The 19,679-nt window shown below is 30.2% G+C and overlaps 1 protein-coding gene across 4 annotated transcripts; it reads left to right on the forward strand.

Moving 5' to 3' along the window:
• The first annotated feature begins 248 nt into the window (after positions 1-248).
• Positions 249-18,458, forward strand: LOC140444170 (uncharacterized). 4 transcript variants are annotated; one of them, XM_072535873.1, is made up of 5 exons: positions 257-522; positions 7,706-7,831; positions 14,532-14,654; positions 14,747-14,944; positions 16,644-18,458. In XM_072535873.1, the coding sequence occupies exons 1-5, from the start codon at positions 399-401 to the stop codon at positions 18,386-18,388; spliced, it is 2,316 nt and encodes a 771-aa protein (XP_072391974.1). In that variant the 5' UTR covers positions 257-398; the 3' UTR covers positions 18,389-18,458. The 4 variants fall into 4 exon arrangements, with proteins under 4 accessions (XP_072391977.1, XP_072391974.1, XP_072391976.1 ...); XM_072535874.1 differs by having other exon boundaries at positions 258-522; positions 14,747-14,872; XM_072535875.1 differs by lacking the exon at positions 14,532-14,654.
• Positions 18,459-19,679: the final 1,221 nt, after the last annotated feature.

The following is a 19,679-nucleotide window of genomic DNA, read 5'->3' on the forward strand; positions in this document are numbered from 1 at the left end:
TAATTAACAATATTTAACTACATTTAAAGTAACAGAAAATATTTATGAATGCTGTTTTATACTTATTCAAAATTTGTAGCTTCTCATAACACAAATTATAATTTCGTAAAAGTAACTTATATTTTAAAACTTCATATACATTTTACAAAAAAATATGGCAAGTTTTATACTTATTCAAAATTTGTAGCTTCTCATAACACAAATTATAATTTCGTAAAAGTAACATATTTTTAAACATTTTACAAAAAAAATATGGCAACACTGTTACGCGGTGCCTTGAGGAAAGTATATTTGGTTATGTTATGTTGAGTGCTCTAAACATTGTCTAATTGATACTCATTTACTTAATTTTTGAGCATCCCCATCTTTTCAGTTTTAATTAAATTTATTTATTAGCAATGGAAGTTAAAGTTAAAAAGGAGGAAGAGTTTGCAGAAGATGATGAAAAATATATAGAGAATCATCTATCCACATCAGTAGATCTGGAAGACTTAAAGGATGAACCAGAGAAAAATCAACCAGGTGAGCCAGGAAGTCAAATAAATAATAAACATTCTGCTAATTATGTTGATAATGCTGGGCTTTTCATATATTTTTGGTAATGATTAGAATACATATTTAACCATTTTCCATAGAGTTTGTGATTGAATATAACTGTATTGTTTCCAAAAATACATAGTAAATATACACATGATATTTGGTGCAATTTTCTAATAAAATTCGCACAATATGATAGGTGTTAGTCAGTTTATCATTTTTGTGAATAGCTGATATAAATGAGATAAAAGTAATGTAGCTGTAAGTTTCTATTATTATCGTCAACCAAGCAACACCAAGTAACTCATTTAACTTTACAAAAGAGCAATTACAAAACAACTTCGGACGATTTTCACATTTGGTCCCATTGAAGATAGCTACAAAGGAGCTGTGAATTAAATTCACAAAACAAATTTTTGACGTTTGACTGTGTTGTCATGTCTTTATAATGTATATGTTGTAGGCTTCAATTACAAATACAGAAGCTTTCAAAAATACATTTTTATTATATTATATGAATTATGCAATTTTTTTATTTTTTTATATACAACACGAACGAATAAATACTCGTTTCTTCTCATATAAATTGCAGTTATTATTACAACATTTTTTTGGCATTTGCCTTTGATAATAAGCTAATAGATTTGGCAATCCTCAAACCGCTGGTTGCCAGATTGTTACAGATGGTCACCAGATATCTGGGGAAAGTACATGAATACTATTCTTATTATTTTTTGAAAGAATTTCTTTTTTACTGTTAGTTTGTTAACGTTCTATTGGATTTTTATTAATTATAAATCACATGCTATTTCCCGATTTATTAAAAAAACATGGCAACACTGTCAACAACCAACATTTCGTTCTATGAACTTTAATTGACAGCTCAATTATAGCTATCTTCAATGGGACCAAATGTGAAAATCCTCCCAATTTCTTTTTTTGATGACGAACGAATTATATGTGGTGTTGCTTTGTTGTGATTACAGCGAAATATATTTAAGATTTTTTCAAATCTAAAGTCAACGGCTTGAGATCTCGCATCAAATGAAATAAAAAGCCCATTTGTCAAAAAAAAATGAGTTATGTGGTGTTGCTTGGTTGATGAGGATTTGTTTTCACCTTTTTTTTAATTATTCTATTACTTAAAAGTTCCATTCTAATGGGACTTCCAGATCTTCTCTTCTATGTCAATCTCTGGAAGGTCTTCCAATCCACAGTATGCTGTGTTCTTTTCTTATTTTTAATAGAGCATAATTTTACTACTTAACTACCATTGCAATTTTTGTTACTAAAACATCAGCAGACTAAGTGTGCTGATGTTTTGTCTGTCTCTGTTCTCATTTCCTTCATCTATTGTTGTTCATCATTTATTTATTGTGATCTGTGAGCAGATGTTCTTTACAAAAGTTGTAGTTATATATTACTGTTCATTCACTCTTGAATTTTGTATTTATTTTGTTGTGTTTCTATTTGTATATTTCATTGTACTTCTCTTACAATTCGAAATTATATTGCCTTAAATATACAGATTGCGTCGTAATACTTAAAATGTCAGACTATAAAATCATTGAAAAATTCATGCTCTGGAAAAATTTTATTTAATTGAAAAAAACGTCCATAAGTTTTCTACTTGAACTTGACATGTATTGTATCATGATTTAGAGCTTGTACATGCATTACAATTCAGAATCAGAGCATACACAATTATTACTTGTACTACCAAAAACTAGTTTTGTAAATACTCGATCACAGCAGTTCCTTCCAAATGCTCAATTGTAACTTATCGTCTGATTAAATCCATACTTTGTTACTTCATATGAACTTATATGCTTACAATATGTTGTTTTAATATGCCCTTTAGGTCTAAATGTATTTTCATAGCTATTTATAAATATTTCAATACACATTCCTGTGTGGGGTGTTTCCCTAATTATATTTCTCCAAGAGTATTGATCCTGGGAAATTGTTTGAACTTACCCACTTCAAGAATGTTGTACAAAGTCAATACATAATTCAGGTCTAATGTAAATTTAAGCCATATTCAAAGTTAACCTAATTATAATTAAAAAATGTTCTGTATATTCCATTAATATTAAACATTCATTTCAAATGTAAAATATTTAAATAACAAAATATATTCTTTTATATTTTATATAGTATAAAACAGAACCATGATTTAGTTCATTTATTTTTTTTTATACTTTTGTTACTTTTTATTCCTATTCTATAGTTTCTGCATAAATTTTTCTGTATAGTAAAATGTCTACAGCTGGATTATATTTTGGTTGTTTATAGAATAAGAACAAAATAAAAATTTTGAAAGCACTTGAACATTCATCTCTTAAAGAAAAAGATTTGGGTAGATATGCTGAAAAAAAAAAAACATTTAATAAAAATATGAGAGTGGAAACTCGGAAAATACCTTAGTAATTTGTTTAAAACAATTTTCTCAGCAATTTAATCTGAAAACACATTCGAGAATACATGCTGAAGAAAAACCTAAAAATTTGTTTGAAACAGTTTACAGCAGCATTCACTTTGAGATCACATTTGATGACTCACAATGGAGAAAAACCTTACAAGTGCAAAAGTTGTTTTAAGCAGTTTACTACATCAACTCATTTGAACTCACATTTGAGAACACACACTGGAAAAAAATTTTACAAGTGTGATATTTGTTTGAAACGGTTCGTAGCCGCAAATAATTTGAAATCACATTTGAGAAGACACACTGGAGACATGTCTTACAAGTGTGATATTTGTTTGAAGCAATTTACTCAAGTACATCATTTCAAATCACATTTGAGGACACACACTGGAGAAAAGCCTTATAAGTGTGATTTTTGTTTTAAACAATTTAGTCAAGCACATCGTTTGAAATCATATTTGAAAAGACACAATACAAACGAGTCATTGTACGATCACAAAAAAGATGGATCGACGACATTAAAGCAAAGGCAGGGATAAACTAACATTGAATAGCTCAAGACAGGCGAACATGGAAAATACAAGGGGGGCTTATGTGCAAAAGTAGATCAGAACCGACTTCTAAAGAACAAGAGAAGAACATTCTTAAATATTTGTTTTATGTAAAGATTTTTATTAACTGCGTCTTTTGAGTACGTCTGAGATTTTCTCGTGGACAGAACTTACCCACTTCAAGAATGTAATTTAAGACCATTAAATAATTTTTAAAGGTGACATAATTATTATAATTAAATATAATAAATAATAGGCAAGTTTTATACACCTGGCGCCCTTTCTCGAATCCTAATTTCCAATGTTTCTAAATAAATTATTCTATATAAATTCTTTTTTATTTTGTTTTATTATTGTATTACTCCACCATAATCCATGTAGCTATCTAGTGGCGTATCTTGCTTAGCTAATCATGGAATGTATTTCTTCGTTACTCCGTGCTTTTGATGTTATTTGGACTGCCAAGTATTTAAAGGATTCAGTTTCAGCTTTTTTGGTTTTTCGCCTGCAACTAAGCACTCGGTATTTTGTATATTAATTATAAGGCCCCGCTGGGTGTATTCATCTTCCATGTTTTTAAACATATAGTCTATATTACTCTCCTCTTCTATACATTTGTTACTTTTTATTCTTGTTCTATAGTTTCTGTATAATTTTTTTTTATTGTAGAATGTGTACAGTTGGTTTATATTTTAGGTTGTTTGCAGAATGGGAACAAAATAAAAATTATGAAAACACTTAAACATGCATCTCTTAAAGAAGAAGATTTGGGTAGATACGCTGAAGAAAAAACATTTAATAAAAATAGAAAAGTTCAAACTGGGAAAGGACCTTACACGTGTGCAATTTGTTTAAAACAATTTTCTCAGCGATATAATTTGACAATACATTCGAAAACACACACTGGAGAAAAACCTTACAAGTGTGATATTTGTTTTAGGCAATTTACTCAAGCACAGCATTTGAAATCACATTTGATGACTCACACAGGAGAAAAGCCTTACAAGTGTGATCTTTGCTTTAAACAGTTTACTGTAGCATCTAATTTGAAATCACATTTGATCACTCACACTGGAAAAAAACCTTTCAAGTGTGATATTTGTTTGAAACAGTTCGTTGTCGCAAGTAATTTGAAATCACATTTAAGAATACACACTGGAGAAAAACCCTACAAGTGCGAAATTTGTTTGAAGCAGTTTATTGCAGCGAGTAATTTGAAATCACATTTGAGAACACACACTAAAGAAAAGCCTTACAAGTGTGATATTTGTTTTAAACAATTTACTCAAGCAATTAATTTGAAATCACATTTGAGAATACACACTGGAGAAAAACCCTACAAGTGCGAAATTTGTTTAAGGCAGTTTACTACAGCGGGTAATTTGAAATTACATTTTAGAACACACACTGAAGAAAAGCTTTACAAGTGCGAAATTTGTTTGAAGCAGTTTACTCATGCAAGTAGTTTGAAATTACATTTTAAAACACACACTGAAGAAAAGCTTTACAAGTGTGATATTTGTTTTAAACAATTTACTCAAGCAATTAATTTGAAATCACATTTGAGAATACACACTGGAGAAAAACCCTACAAGTGCGAAATTTGTTTGAAGCAGTTTACTCATGCAAGTAGTTTGAAATCACATTTGAGAATACACACTGGAGAAAAACCCTACAAGTGCGAAATTTGTTTGAAGCAGTTTACTGCTGCGAGTAATTTGAAATTACATTTTAGAACACACGCTGAAGAAAAGCTTTACAAGTGTGATATTTGTTTTAAACAATTTACTCAAGCAAGTAATTTGAAATCACATTTAAGAATACACACTGGAGAAAAACCCTACAAGTGCGAAATTTGTTTGATGCAGTTTACTCATGCAAGTAGTTTGAAATCACATTTAAAAAGACACACTAGAGAAACAGTTCTATAAATGTAAAATTTGTTTTAAACAATTGCTATTTATCACATACGAGTTATATATAAAATTTCAATAAAGTTATAAAATAAAAATTTTTGCTTTTTTCATGTTTATTTACATTTAGTTACAAATCACACCTACCGGTTCAATATAAAACAAATCCTGCCTATACTGATATCAATATTGTTGGAATAATAGAACACGCTGTAACGATGTAACATAAACAATTAACGAATTTGTATAGTTTAAAGCGATCTTACAACTGAAATTAACACTGCCACAAAGATAAACTGCAGAATTTGTCAAGGCATATGACAAGAGGGAGCGAAGAGAAATGGACAAAGAGACTAATACAAATGCCAACCAAGAGCACATAAACGAGGCATAGAAAGACCACAAAAAAGATGGGCATTAAAAAAAGACGGAGAAGCTAACATCAAATAGCTCAATACAAGCGAACATGGAAAACACAAGGGGAGTCCTATGTCCAGGATTGGACTTTGACCGTCTTGTTCTACCTCGTTTTTTGTAGTGGCGGAGTCCATTTTACTATCTTTTTGGCCATCTATTTTCTGGCATTTTATGTAGGTGTCTATACCAGTTTATTAATTTAGAGTTCAATTGTGTGTATTACGTTTAGATCATTTTCTATTTTTCTCCGGATATCTTCGTTTTTCACTCTATCAAGTATATGTAAAATATCAAACTAGCGAGCTCACAAATTTGATTATTTGAAAAATGTCATATTTTTTCTTTGCATTTGTTTATTAAAAATGTAAACCAATAAACGTAACCAAACCTATCCCTGGTAAAAAAAGCAGTAATTTTCTGTTAAAAGTAAGGTAAGAATAAAATGTTCTATAATTAAAAATCAAAATTTTTATTTTTCATAAGGAAACACATTTTGTATAATTACAGCAACACTGGTTAGAATTAGAATTAACAAGATAGACACATTGTTCCTTGAGCTGTGATTCAGATAGCAAAAATATCTTGTGTTATGTTCATTGCATTAAACTAATCATTGCACAACATTTCTTGTAACATTTTTATAAATAAAGATTTTATTGTTTAATTTTTTTAACTACTTCGGCATTTTAATTTAATGGAAAATAATATAACATCGACATCACAAGAAAACCAAAATAGTATAGAAAAAATATATACATATCGTATCGAATAAGGTTTTTTTGTTATTTTAGGATTATATTGATTTTCCATTACAACCCTAGGTAATTTTACGTGAATTGAATTTACCGCCATGTATATACAGTTACGCACCCTAACACTAGACGATGCTCCAATCGTCGTTTTACTCGTTGACATGGGATTGGCGCTGTTAGGTCACGGTTCGTAGACTTACTACGGTTGCCTCTTCCGCCTAACCAATGAATATTAAGCCCGAAACTGTACTCTCGTGACGTAATTCTTCCCCTTCAACCAGTCGTCCTGCCCTGTGATGTAAGCTTAAATGGTGTCAAAGTTGCCATATCTTTAGTTTTTTTCATACTCTCACATAATATAGAAATGCATTGAAATTATATAAAAATTTATAGATAATAAATAAATGCATATACAATAAAATTAATTAAAGTGATATAAAAAACTAATAGTAATAATTAAATTACGGTATATAAAAGAAACGGTTGACCATTCGCACCTAATAATAAGAAGGTCCTAATAGACAAGACGTGGAAAGTGCTGCCAAATAATTAACAATATTTAACTACATTTAAACAATTTAAAGTAACAGAAAATATTTATGAATGCTGTTTTATACTTATTCAAAATTTGTAGCTTCTCATAACACAAATTATAATTTCGTAAAAGTAACTTATATTTTAAAACTTCATATAAATTTTACAAAAAAATATGGCAAGTTTTATACTTATTCAAAATTTGTAGCTTCTCATAACACAAATTATAATTTCGTAAAAGTAACTTATATTTTAAAACTTCATATAAATTTTACAAAAAAATATAGCAAGTTTTATACTTATTCAAAATTTGTAGCTTCTCATAACACAAATTATAATTTCGTAAAAGTAACATATTTTTAAACATTTTACAAAAAAAATATGGCAACACTGTTACGCGGTGCCTTGAGGAATGAGGAAAGTATATTTGGTTATGTTATGTTGAGTGCTCTAAACCTAAATTAAACCCCAATAAACCCTATAAGCCTAAACTAAACATTGTCTAATTGATACTCATTTACTTAATTTTTGAGCATCCCCATCTTTTCAGTTTTAATTAAATTTATTTATTAGCAATGGAAGTTAAAGTTAAAAAGGAGGAAGAGTTTGCAGAAGATGACGAAAAATATATAGAGAATCATCTATCCACATCAGTAGATCTGGAAGACTTAAAGGATGAACCAGAGAAAAATCAACCAGGTGAGCCAGGAAGTCAAATAAATAATAAACATTCTGCTAATTATGTTGATAATTCTGGACTTTTTATATATTTTTGGTAATGATTAGAATACATATTTAACCATTTTCCATAGAATTTATGATTGAATATAACTGTATTGTTTCCAAAAATACATAGTAAATATACACATGATATTTGGTGTATTTTTCTAATAAAATTCGCACAATATGATAGGTGTTAGTCAGTTTATCATTTTTGTGAATAGCTGATATAAATGAGATAAAAGTAATGTAGGTATAAATTTCTATTATTATCGTCAACCAAGCAACACCAAGTAATTCATTTAACTTTACAAGAGAGCAATTACAAAACAACTTATTTTGTTGATGACGAACCCAGCAAACCAGCTCTCAATGATTTTGGTATGGGAACTGAATGAGACATGTGGTGTTATGGTTAGAACATAAATGTTATATGTGGTGTTGCTTTGTTGTGATTACAGCGAAATATATTTAAGATTTTTTCAAATCTAAAGTCAACGGCTTGAGATCTCGCATCAAATGAAATAAAAAGCCTAGTTGTCAAAAAAATGAGTTATGTGGTGTTGCTTGGTTGATGAGGATTTGTTTTCACTTTTTTTAAATTATTCTATTACTTAAAAGTTTCATTCTAATGGGACTTCCAGATCTTCCCTTCTATGTCAATCTCTGGAAGGTCTTCCAATCCACAGTATGCTGTGTTCTTTTCTTATTTTTACTAGAGCATAATTTTACTACTTAACTACCATTGCAATTTTTGTTACTAAAACATCAGCAGACTAAGTGTGCTGATGTTTTGTCTGTCTATGTTCTCATTTCCTTCATCTATTGTTGTTCATCATTTATTTATTGTGATCTGTGAGCAGATGTTCTTAACAAAAGTTGTAGTTATATATTACTGTTCATTCATGCCCTGTCAGTAATAGCTAAAAAACAAAAAATACTCTTGAATTTTGTATTTATTTTGTTGTGTTTCTATTTGTATATTTCATTGTACTTCGCTTACAATTCGAAATTATATTGCCTTAAATATACAGATTGCGTCGTAATACTTAAAATGTCAGACTATAAAATCATTGAAAAATTCATGCTCTGGAAAAATTTTATTTAATTGAAAAAAACGTCATAAGTTTTCTACTTGAACTTGACATGTATTGTATCATGATTTAGAGCTTGTACATGCATTACAATTCAGAATCAGAGCATATACAATTATTACTTGTACTACCAAAAACTAGTTTTGTAAATACTCGATCACAGTAGTTCCTTCCAAATGCTCAATTGTAACTTATCGTCTGATTAAATCCATACTTTGTTACTTCATATGAACTTCTATGCTTACAATATGTTGTTTTAATATGCCCTTTAGGTCTAAATGTATTTTCATAGCTATTTATAAATATTTCAATACACATTCCTGTGTGGGGTGTTTCCCTAATTATATTTCTCCAAGAGTACTGATCCTGGGAAATTGTTTGAACTTACCCACTTCAAGAATGTTGTACAAAGTCAATACATAATTCAGGTCTAATGTAAATTTAAGCCATATTCAAAGTTAACCTAATTATAATTAAAAAATGTTCTGTATATTCCATTAATATTAAACATTCATTTCAAATGTAAAATATTTAAATAATAAAATATATTCTTTTATATTTTATATAGTATAAAACAGAACCATGATTTAGTTCATTTATTTTTTTTTATACTTTTGTTACTTTTTATTCCTATTCTATAGTTTCTGCATAAATTTTTCTGTATAGTAAAATGTCTACAGCTGGATTATATTTTGGTCGTTTATAGAATAAGAACAAAATAAAAATTTTGAAAGCACTTGAGCATTCATCTCTTAAAGAAAAAGATTTGGGTAGATATGCTGAAAAAAAAAAACATTTAATAAAAATATGAGAGTGGAAACTCGGAAAATACCTTAGTAATTTGTTTAAAACAATTTTCTCAGCAATTTAATCTGAAAACACATTCGAGAATACATGCTGAAGAAAAACCTAAAAATTTGTTTGAAACAGTTTACAGCAGCATTCACTTTGAGATCACATTTGATGACTCACAATGGAGAAAAACCTTACAAGTGCAAAAGTTGTTTTAAGCAGTTTACTACATCAACTCATTTGAACTCACATTTGAGAACACACACTGGAAAAAAATTTTACAAGTGTGATATTTGTTTGAAACGGTTCGTAGCCGCAAATAATTTGAAATCACATTTGAGAAGACACACTGGAGACATGTCTTACAAGTGTGATATTTGTTTGAAGCAATTTACTCAAGTACATCATTTGAAATCACATTTGAGGACACACACTGGAGAAAAGCCTTATAAGTGTGATTTTTGTTTTAAACAATTTAGTCAAGCACATCGTTTGAAATCATATTTGAAAAGACACAATACAAACGAGTCATTGTACGATCACAAAAAAGATGGATCGACGACATTAAAGCAAAGGCAGGGATAAACTAACATTGAATAGCTCAAGACAGGCGAACATGGAAAATACAAGGGGGGCTTATGTGCAAAAGTAGATCAGAACCGACTTCTAAAGAACAAGAGAAGAACATTCTTAAATATTTGTTTTATGTAAAGATTTTTATTAACTGCGTCTTTTGAGTACGTCTGAGATTTTCTCGTGGACAGAACTTACCCACTTCAAGAATGTAATTTAAGACCATTAAATAATTTTTAAAGGTGACATAATTATTATAATTAAATATAATAAATAATAGGCAAGTTTTATACACCTGGCGCCCTTTCTCGAATCCTAATTTCCAATGTTTCTAAATAAATTATTCTGTATAAATTCTTTTTTATTTTGTTTTATTATTGTATTACTCCACCATAATCCATGTAGCTATCTAGTGGCGTATCTTGCTTAGCTAATCATGGAATGTATTTCTTCGTTACTCCGTGCTTTTGATGTTATTTGGACTGCCAAGTATTTAAAGGATTCAGTTTCAGCTTTTTTGGTTTTTCGCCTGCAACTAAGCACTCGGTATTTTGTATATTAATTATAAGGCCCCGCTGGGTGTATTCATCTTCCATGTTTTTAAACATATAGTCTATATTACTCTCCTCTTCTATACATTTGTTACTTTTTATTCTTGTTCTATAGTTTCTGTATAATTTTTTTTTATTGTAGAATGTGTACAGTTGGTTTATATTTTAGGTTGTTTGCAGAATGGGAACAAAATAAAAATTATGAAAACACTTAAACATGCATCTCTTAAAGAAGAAGATTTGGGTAGATACGCTGAAGAAAAAACATTTAATAAAAATAGAAAAGTTCAAACTGGGAAAGGACCTTACACGTGTGCAATTTGTTTAAAACAATTTTCTCAGCGATATAATTTGACAATACATTCGAAAACACACACTGGAGAAAAACCTTACAAGTGTGATATTTGTTTTAGGCAATTTACTCAAGCACAGCATTTGAAATCACATTTGATGACTCACACAGGAGAAAAGCTTTACAAGTGTGATCTTTGCTTTAAACAGTTTACTGTAGCATGTAATTTGAAATCACATTTGATCACTCACACTGGACCTTTCAAGTGTGATATTTGCTTGAAACAGTTCGTTGTCGCAAACAATTTCCAAACACATTTGAGAACTCACACTGGCGAAAAACCTTACAAGTGTGATATTTGTTTTATGCAATTTACTCGAGTATATCATTTGAAATCACATTTGTGGACACACACTGGAGAAAAGCCTTACAAGTGTGATCTTTGTGTGAAACAGTTCGTTGCCGCAAATAATTTGAAATCACATTTAAGAATACACACTGGAGAAAAACCCTACAAGTGCGAAATTTGTTTAAAGCAGTTTACTACAGCGGGTAATTTGAAATTACATTTTAGAACACACACTGAAGAAAAACCCTACAAGTGCGAAATTTGTTTAAAGCAGTTTACTACAGCGGGTAATTTGAAATTACATTTTAGAACACACACTGAAGAAAAACCCTACAAGTGCGAAATTTGTTTAAAGCAGTTTACTACAGCGGGTAATTTGAAATTACATTTTAGAACACACACTAAAGAAAAGCCTTACAAGTGTGATATTTGTTTTAAACAATTTACTCAAGCAATTAATTTGAAATCACATTTGAGAATACACACTGGAGAAAAACCCTACAAGTGCGAAATTTGTTTAAAGCAGTTTACTACAGCGGGTAATTTGAAATTACATTTTAGAACACACACTGAAGAAAAACCCTACAAGTGCGAAATTTGTTTAAAGCAGTTTACTACAGCGGGTAATTTGAAATTACATTTTAGAACACACACTGAAGAAAAACTCTACAAGTGCGAAATTTGTTTGAAGCAGTTTACTGCAGCGAGTAATTTGAAATCACATTTGAGAACACACACTAAAGAAAAACCTTACAAGTGTGATATTTGTTTTAAACAATTTACTCAAGCAATTAATTTGAAATCACATTTGAGAATACACACTGGAGAAAAACCCTACAAGTGCGAAATTTGTTTAAAGCAGTTTACTACAGCGGGTAATTTGAAATTACATTTTAGAACACACACTGAAGAAAAACCCTACAAGTGCGAAATTTGTTTAAAGCAGTTTACTACAGCGGGTAATTTGAAATTACATTTTAGAACACACACTGAAGAAAAACCCTACAAGTGCGAAATTTGTTTGAAGCAGTTTACTCATGCAAGTAGTTTGAAATCACATTTAAAAAGACACACTAGAGAAACAGTTCTCTAAATGTAAAATTTGTTTTAAACAATTGCTATTTATCACATACGAGTTATATATAAAATTTCAATAAAGTTTTAAAATAAAAATTTTTGCTTTTTTCATGTTTATTTACATTTAGTTACAAATCACATCTACCGGTTCAATATAAAACAAATCCTGCCTATACTGATATCAATATTGTTGGAATAATAGAACACGCTGTAACGATGTAACATAAACAATTAACGAATTTGTATAGTTTAAAGCGATCTTACAACTGAAATTAACACTGCCACAAAGATAAACTGCAGAATTTGTCAAGACATATGACAAGAGGGAGCGAAGAGAAATGGACAAAGAGACTAATACAAATGCCAACCAAGAGCACTTAAACGAGGCATAGAAAGACCACAAAAAAGATGGGCATTAAAAAAAGACGGAGAAGCTAACATCAAATAGCTCAATACAAGCGAACATGGAAAACACAAGGGGAGTCCTATGTCCAGGATTGGACCTTGACCGTCTTGTTCTACCTCGTTTTTTGTAGTGGCGGAGTCCATTTTACTACCTTTTTGGCCATCTATTTTCTGGCATTTTATGTAGGTGTCTATACCAGTTTATTATTTAGACTTCGATTGTGTGTATTACGTTTAGATCAATTTCCATTTCTCTCCGGATATCTTCGTTTTTCACTCTATCAAGTATATGTAAAATATCAAACTAGGGAGCTCACAAATTTGATTATTTGAAAAATGTCATATTTTTTCTTTGCATTTGTTTATTAAAAATGTAAACCAATAAACGTAACCAAACCTATCCCTGGTAAAAAAGCAGTAATTTTCTGTTAAAAGTAAGGTAAGAATAGAATGTTCTATAATTAAAAATCAAAATTTTTATTTTTCATAAGGAAACACATTTTGTATAATTACAGCAACACTGGTTAGAATTAGAATTAACAAAATAGACACATTGTTCCTTGAGCTGTGATTCAGATAGCAAAAATATCTTGTGTTATGTTCATTGCATTAAACTAATCGTTGCACAACATTTCTTGTAACATTTTTATAAATAAAGATTTTATTGTTTAATTTTTTTAACTACTTTGGCATTTTAATTTATAATATAACATCGACATCACAAGAAAACCAAAATAGTATAGAAAAAATATATACATATTATCGTATAGAATAAGGTTTTTTTTTGTTATTTTAGGATTATATTGATTTTCCATTACAACCCTAGGTATATGATAAATAAATGCATATACAATAAAATTAATTAAAGTGATATAAAAAACTAATAGTAATAATTAAATTACGGTATATAAAAGAAACGGTTGACCATTCGCACCTAATAATAAGAAGGTCCTAATAGACAAGACGTGGAAAGTGCTGCCAAATAATTAACAATATTTAACTACATTTAAACAATTTAAAGTAACAGAAAATATTTATGAATGCTGTTTTATACTTATTCAAAATTTGTAGCTTCTCATAACACAAATTATAATTTCGTAAAAGTAACTTATATTTTAAAACTTCATATACATTTTACAAAAAAATATGGCAAGTTTTATACTTATTCAAAATTTGTAGCTTCTCATAACACAAATTAAGTAACATAATAAAGTAACATATACATATTTTACAAAAAAATATGGCAACACTGTTACGCGGTACCTCGAGGAAAATATATTTGGTTAGGTTATGTTGAGTGCTTTACTTTAAACAAACCAAAGAATATAGACGTTTATAGCGTCTATATTCTTTGCCTAAACTAAACATTGTCCATACCATATCTTAATACAATATATACCCAAGCCCATATTGCTATTGCTTTATACAGAATTCTTTAGCGATATACTGTAACTAAGTACTGTAGTGTAGATGTAGAAATAGTATTCATGAAGATGTCATAGACGCAATATTTGTTGATGTTATTTTCATTAAATTTGTTTATTAGTCATGGAAGATAAAATTGAAATTAAGAAAAGGTTGACAGAATATAACCAACCACATATAGGTCATCTATCGACAGCAGTAGATCTCCAATATTTAAAAAATGAACCAGAGGAAGATGATCCAGGTAAGACAAAAAAGAATGAAAATAATAAACAATGTGATACTCAATTTTTGAGCATCCCCATCTTCTCAGTTTTAATTAAATTTATTTATTAGCAATGGAAGTTAAAGTTAAAAAGGAGGAAGAGTTTGCAGAAGATGACGAAAAATATATAGATAATCATCTATCCACATCAGTAGATCTGGAAGACTTAAAGGATGAACCAGAGAAAAATCTACCAGGTGAGCCAGGAAGTCAAATAATAAACATTCTGTTAATTATGTTGATAATGCTGGGCTTTTCATATATTTTTGGTAATTATTAGAATACATATTTAACGATTTTCCATAGAGTTTATGATTGAATATAACTGTATTCTTTCCCAAAATGCATAGTGAATGTACACATGATATTTAGTGTATTTTTCTAATAAAATTCACACAGTATGATACATGTTAGTCAGTTTATCTTTTTTGTGAATAGCTGATATAAATGAGATAAAAGTAATGTAGGTGTAAGTTATCGTCAACCTAGCAACACTACAATTTTAGTAGTAACAATTTTAAAGAATCAAAATATGTAGTTAAAATGTTTATACCAAATAACTATCTTCTTTGCATCAGCATCGACATGCAAGACTTTTACTTTTTCTTTATAAACAATTAGAATACATTTTTGCTACTTTCCAAGGAAAGAGTCCTTTTCATATTTGAAAAGCTAGTATTCTTGTACACATTATATAGGATGATTCATAGGAACACAGGCGAATATTAAAGATACATAGGGATACCTAAATTACATACCAATAATAAGTTTCTGAGTAAAAATGATAGTACTTTTTCCCAAACTAGAATAATGAATAGCTAAGATCATCTAATAAACATTCACATGAAAAGAAAGTTATTGATACTGTTGATTCGACATCTAAAATTTAATCCATATTTATGTTGCACCATCAATCATTTTAGTCATATACATTTAAAAATCTTTATCACTTTTTTTAATTAGGTTCATAGTTAATAGATTTTTTGGCCATCTACTCCCTCCTCTCTTTATCTCCCATCCTCTTCATAGACCATATTAATTGCCATATTTGTATCCTTTTTGATGTTGAATGAATCCTGTTTGTGCATTTTCTAATTTATTTATCAAGTACATTTTCTATTCTGGAAGCTCTTCTGATAAAATATATTTCTATAATATCTACTTTTTTTTTGTTATTAACTGATATTTGCCAACATTCGGATTCATAAGTTAGTATTGGTTCTACTACTGCCCTATATATTGATAAAATTGTTTTCATTGCGATGAAGTTTGACCAAAGAAGTGAATTGAGAATTCTTGTACATTTCGGTCCTTGCTGTACTCTATATTCTGTGTCTCTTTCTGATGTTCCTTGAGTTATTATTATGCTGCCTAAATATTTACATTCTTCACATTTTTTTACATGTCTTAATAGCAGGTCTGGTTCTTCTTGTTCTTCCACTATTCTCAGTTACTGTTTTTATATGTTTATATTCAAACCCCAAAGTTTATACTTTTCTTTAAGCTTTCGTAGCTTGTATTCAATGTCTTCTTCTTTTTTTTCAATAGCAATGAGCATTTACAACAATAATTTAAATTAAATAATTTTCTAATTTAACACAATTATTATTAAATAGAATATATAATAGGCAAGTTTTTTACAGCTGACGCCGTTTCTCGCATCCTAATTTCCAGTGTTTCTAAATAAATTATTCTATTATTATCTATATTAATTCTTTTGATGTTATTTGCCAAGTATTTGAAGAATTCAATTTCAGCTTTCTGGTTTTTCGCCTGCAACTAAGCACTCGGTATTTTGTATATTAATTATAAGGCCCCCCTGGGTGCATTCATCTTCCATTTTTTTAAGCATATAGTCTATATTACACTCCTCTTTTATACTTTTGTTACTTTTTATTATTGATCTGTATTAGTTTCTGTATAAATTTTTCTTTATAGTAAAATGTGTACAGTTGATATATATTTTAGGTTGTTTGCAGAATGGGAACAAAATGAAAATTATGAAAACACTTAAACATTCATCTCTTAAAGAAGATTTGGGTAGATACGCTGAAGAAAAAACATTAAATAAAAATATAAAACTTCAAACTGGGACGGGGCCTTACACATGTTCAATTTGTTTAAAACAATTTTCTCAGCAATTTAATATGACAATACATTCGAGAACACACACTGGAGAAAAGCCTTACAAGTGTGGTATTTGTTTTAAGCAATTTACTCAAGCACAGCATTTAAAACCATATTTGGTGACGCACATAGGAGAAAAGCCTTACAAGTGTGATATTTGCTTTAAACAGTTTACTGCAGCATGTACTTTGAAATTACATATGAAAACTCACACAGGACAAAAACCTCACAAATGTGAAATTTGTTTAAAGCAGTTTACTCAAGCAATTAATTTGAAATCACATTTGAGAATACACACTGGAGAAAAGCCTTACAAGTGCGATACTTGTTTTAAGCAATTTACTCAAGCAATTCATTTGAAATCACATTTGAGAATACACACTGGAGAAAAGCCTTACAAGTGCGAAATTTGTTTCAAGCAGTTTACTCAAGCGAATAGTTTGAACTTACATTTGAGAATACATACTGGAGAAAAGCCTTACAAGTGTGATATTTGTTTTAAGCAATTTACTCAAGCAATTCATTTGAAAGAACATTTGAAAATACACACTGGAGAAAAGCCTTGCAAGTGTGATATTTGTTTGAATCAGTTCACTGGCGCAAAGAATTTGAAATTACATTTGAGAAGACACACTAGAGAAAAACCCTACAAGTGCGAAATTTGTTTGAAGCAGTTTACAGTAGCACGTGTTTTGAAATCACATTTGATGATTCATACTGGAGAAAAACCTTACAGGTGTGGTGTTTGTTTTAAGCAATTTACTCAAGCAATTCATTTGAAAGAACATTTGAGAATACACACTGGAGAAAAACCCTACAAGTGCGAAATTTGTTTGAAGCAGTTTACTACAGCGAGTAATTTGAAATTACATTTGAGAATACACACTGAAGAAAAGCTTTACAAGTGTGGTATTTGTTTTAAGCAATTTACTCAAGCAATTCATTTGAAAGAACATTTGAGAATACACACTGGAGAAAAACCCTACAAGTGCGAAATTTGTTTGAAGCAGTTTACTACAGCGAGTAATTTGAAATTACATTTGAGAATACACACTGGAGAAAAGCCTTACAAGTGCGAAATTTGTTTCAAGCAGTTTAATACAGCGAGTCATTTGAAATTACATTTTAGAACACACACTGGAGAAAAGGGAGAAAAGCCTTACAAGTGCGATACTTGTTTTAAGCAATTTACTACAGCGAGTTATTTGAAATCACATTTGAGAATACACACTGGAGAAAAGCCTTACAAGTGCGAAATTTGTTTCAAGCAGTTTACTCAAGCGAATAGTTTGAACTTACATTTGAGAATACATACTGGAGAAAAGCCTTACAAGTGTGATATTTGTTTTAAGCAATTTACTCAAGCAATTCATTTGAAAGAACATTTGAAAATACACACTGGAGAAAAGCCTTGCAAGTGTGATATTTGTTTGAAACAGTTCACTGGCGCAAAGAATTTGAAATTACATTTGAGAAGACACACTAGAGAAAAACCCTACAAGTGCGAAATTTGTTTGAAGCTGTTTACTCAAGCGAGTAGTTTGAAGTCACATTTGAAAAGACATACTAGAGAAACAGCTCTATAAGTGTGAAATTTGTTCTTAACAGTTGCTGTTTATCATACACGAGTTAAATAATTTTATTAAAGTTATAAAATCAAAATTTTTGCTTTTTTCCTGTTTATTTACATGTTCCTCAACTCCATCAAAAAAAGTTATTAAGAGCGTAGGCGCAAAAATTCGGACCAATGCTCTTTAAATGCATTCATTTCTTTCGAATTCTGAGAAAACTAAATATTTTTGAAAAATTTAAACGCAGAATGATAGATTATAGAGATTACCGTGCTCCGAAAGTCTCTTAGAATTAATAAAAACTTTTTTGAATGAGATATTTGAAATTAAAAATCAGACTAAATTTTCTCTTCTTTCTCACCTCTGTAACTTAATAAAATAAACATTATAGAAGCTTTCATTGCTTTCGGCCCTCAGTAATAATGTAATCTTTCATTCTGCGTTTACATTTTACAAAAATACTTAGTTTTCTCAGGATTCGAAAAAAATGAATGCATTTAAAGAGCATTGGCCCGAAATTTTGCGCCTACGCTCTTAAGCAAAGTCTTACGAACATTTACCAGATTTTCTTGATGATTAACGAGGTCATAGTCATCTTTTTGAGGGTTTGCCGCTCGTCTAGTTGTTTAACCCTTAAAAAAGTTCAATGTAGAGTACGAATCCCGGTAAAATCGGCTGGAACGTACAAATCACAACCCACAACATACAGGGTGTCCAGAAACTCTCCTGACAAACGAAGACCGGAGATTCCTAGGATAATTTTAAAACAATTTAACCCAATTCACTTAGTCCGTAAGTTCTTCCTGGAGGAGCTAGATCTTTTGAAAGGGGCGCCTTGTAATTCATCATCATCATCATCTTGGTGCTCCAGCCCTTAGAGGGCCTCGACCTTCTCAAGCTTTCTACGCCATTCTGTTCTGTCCCTTGCTTGCATTTTTCAGTTGCCGACTCCGATCTTCTCCGCATCTTGTGTTACCCCATCCATCCACCTCAGCTTTGGTCTACCCCGTCTTCTCATTCCCACCGGTTGCGCTGTTAGAATCTTTTTTATCATGTTCGATTCAGGGGCCCGGGCTACATGTCCTGCCCACTGCAGGCTGTTTCGCTTAATTATAGTGATAATATCTTTACCACCAGACGTATGCTTGTAGATATTCTGCAGTTCAAAGTTATATCTACGCCTCCATATTCCGTTCTCACAGACCGCTCCGAATATCTTGCGTAGCACCTTTCTTTCAAAAATGGATAGAGCGGATTCATCTGTTTTCGTAAGCATTCATGCCTCTGATCCATATGTGAGAACGGG

Source organism: Diabrotica undecimpunctata, chromosome 6 (assembly GCF_040954645.1).
Source record: "Diabrotica undecimpunctata isolate CICGRU chromosome 6, icDiaUnde3, whole genome shotgun sequence".
Classification (NCBI taxonomy): domain Eukaryota; kingdom Metazoa; phylum Arthropoda; class Insecta; order Coleoptera; family Chrysomelidae; genus Diabrotica; species Diabrotica undecimpunctata.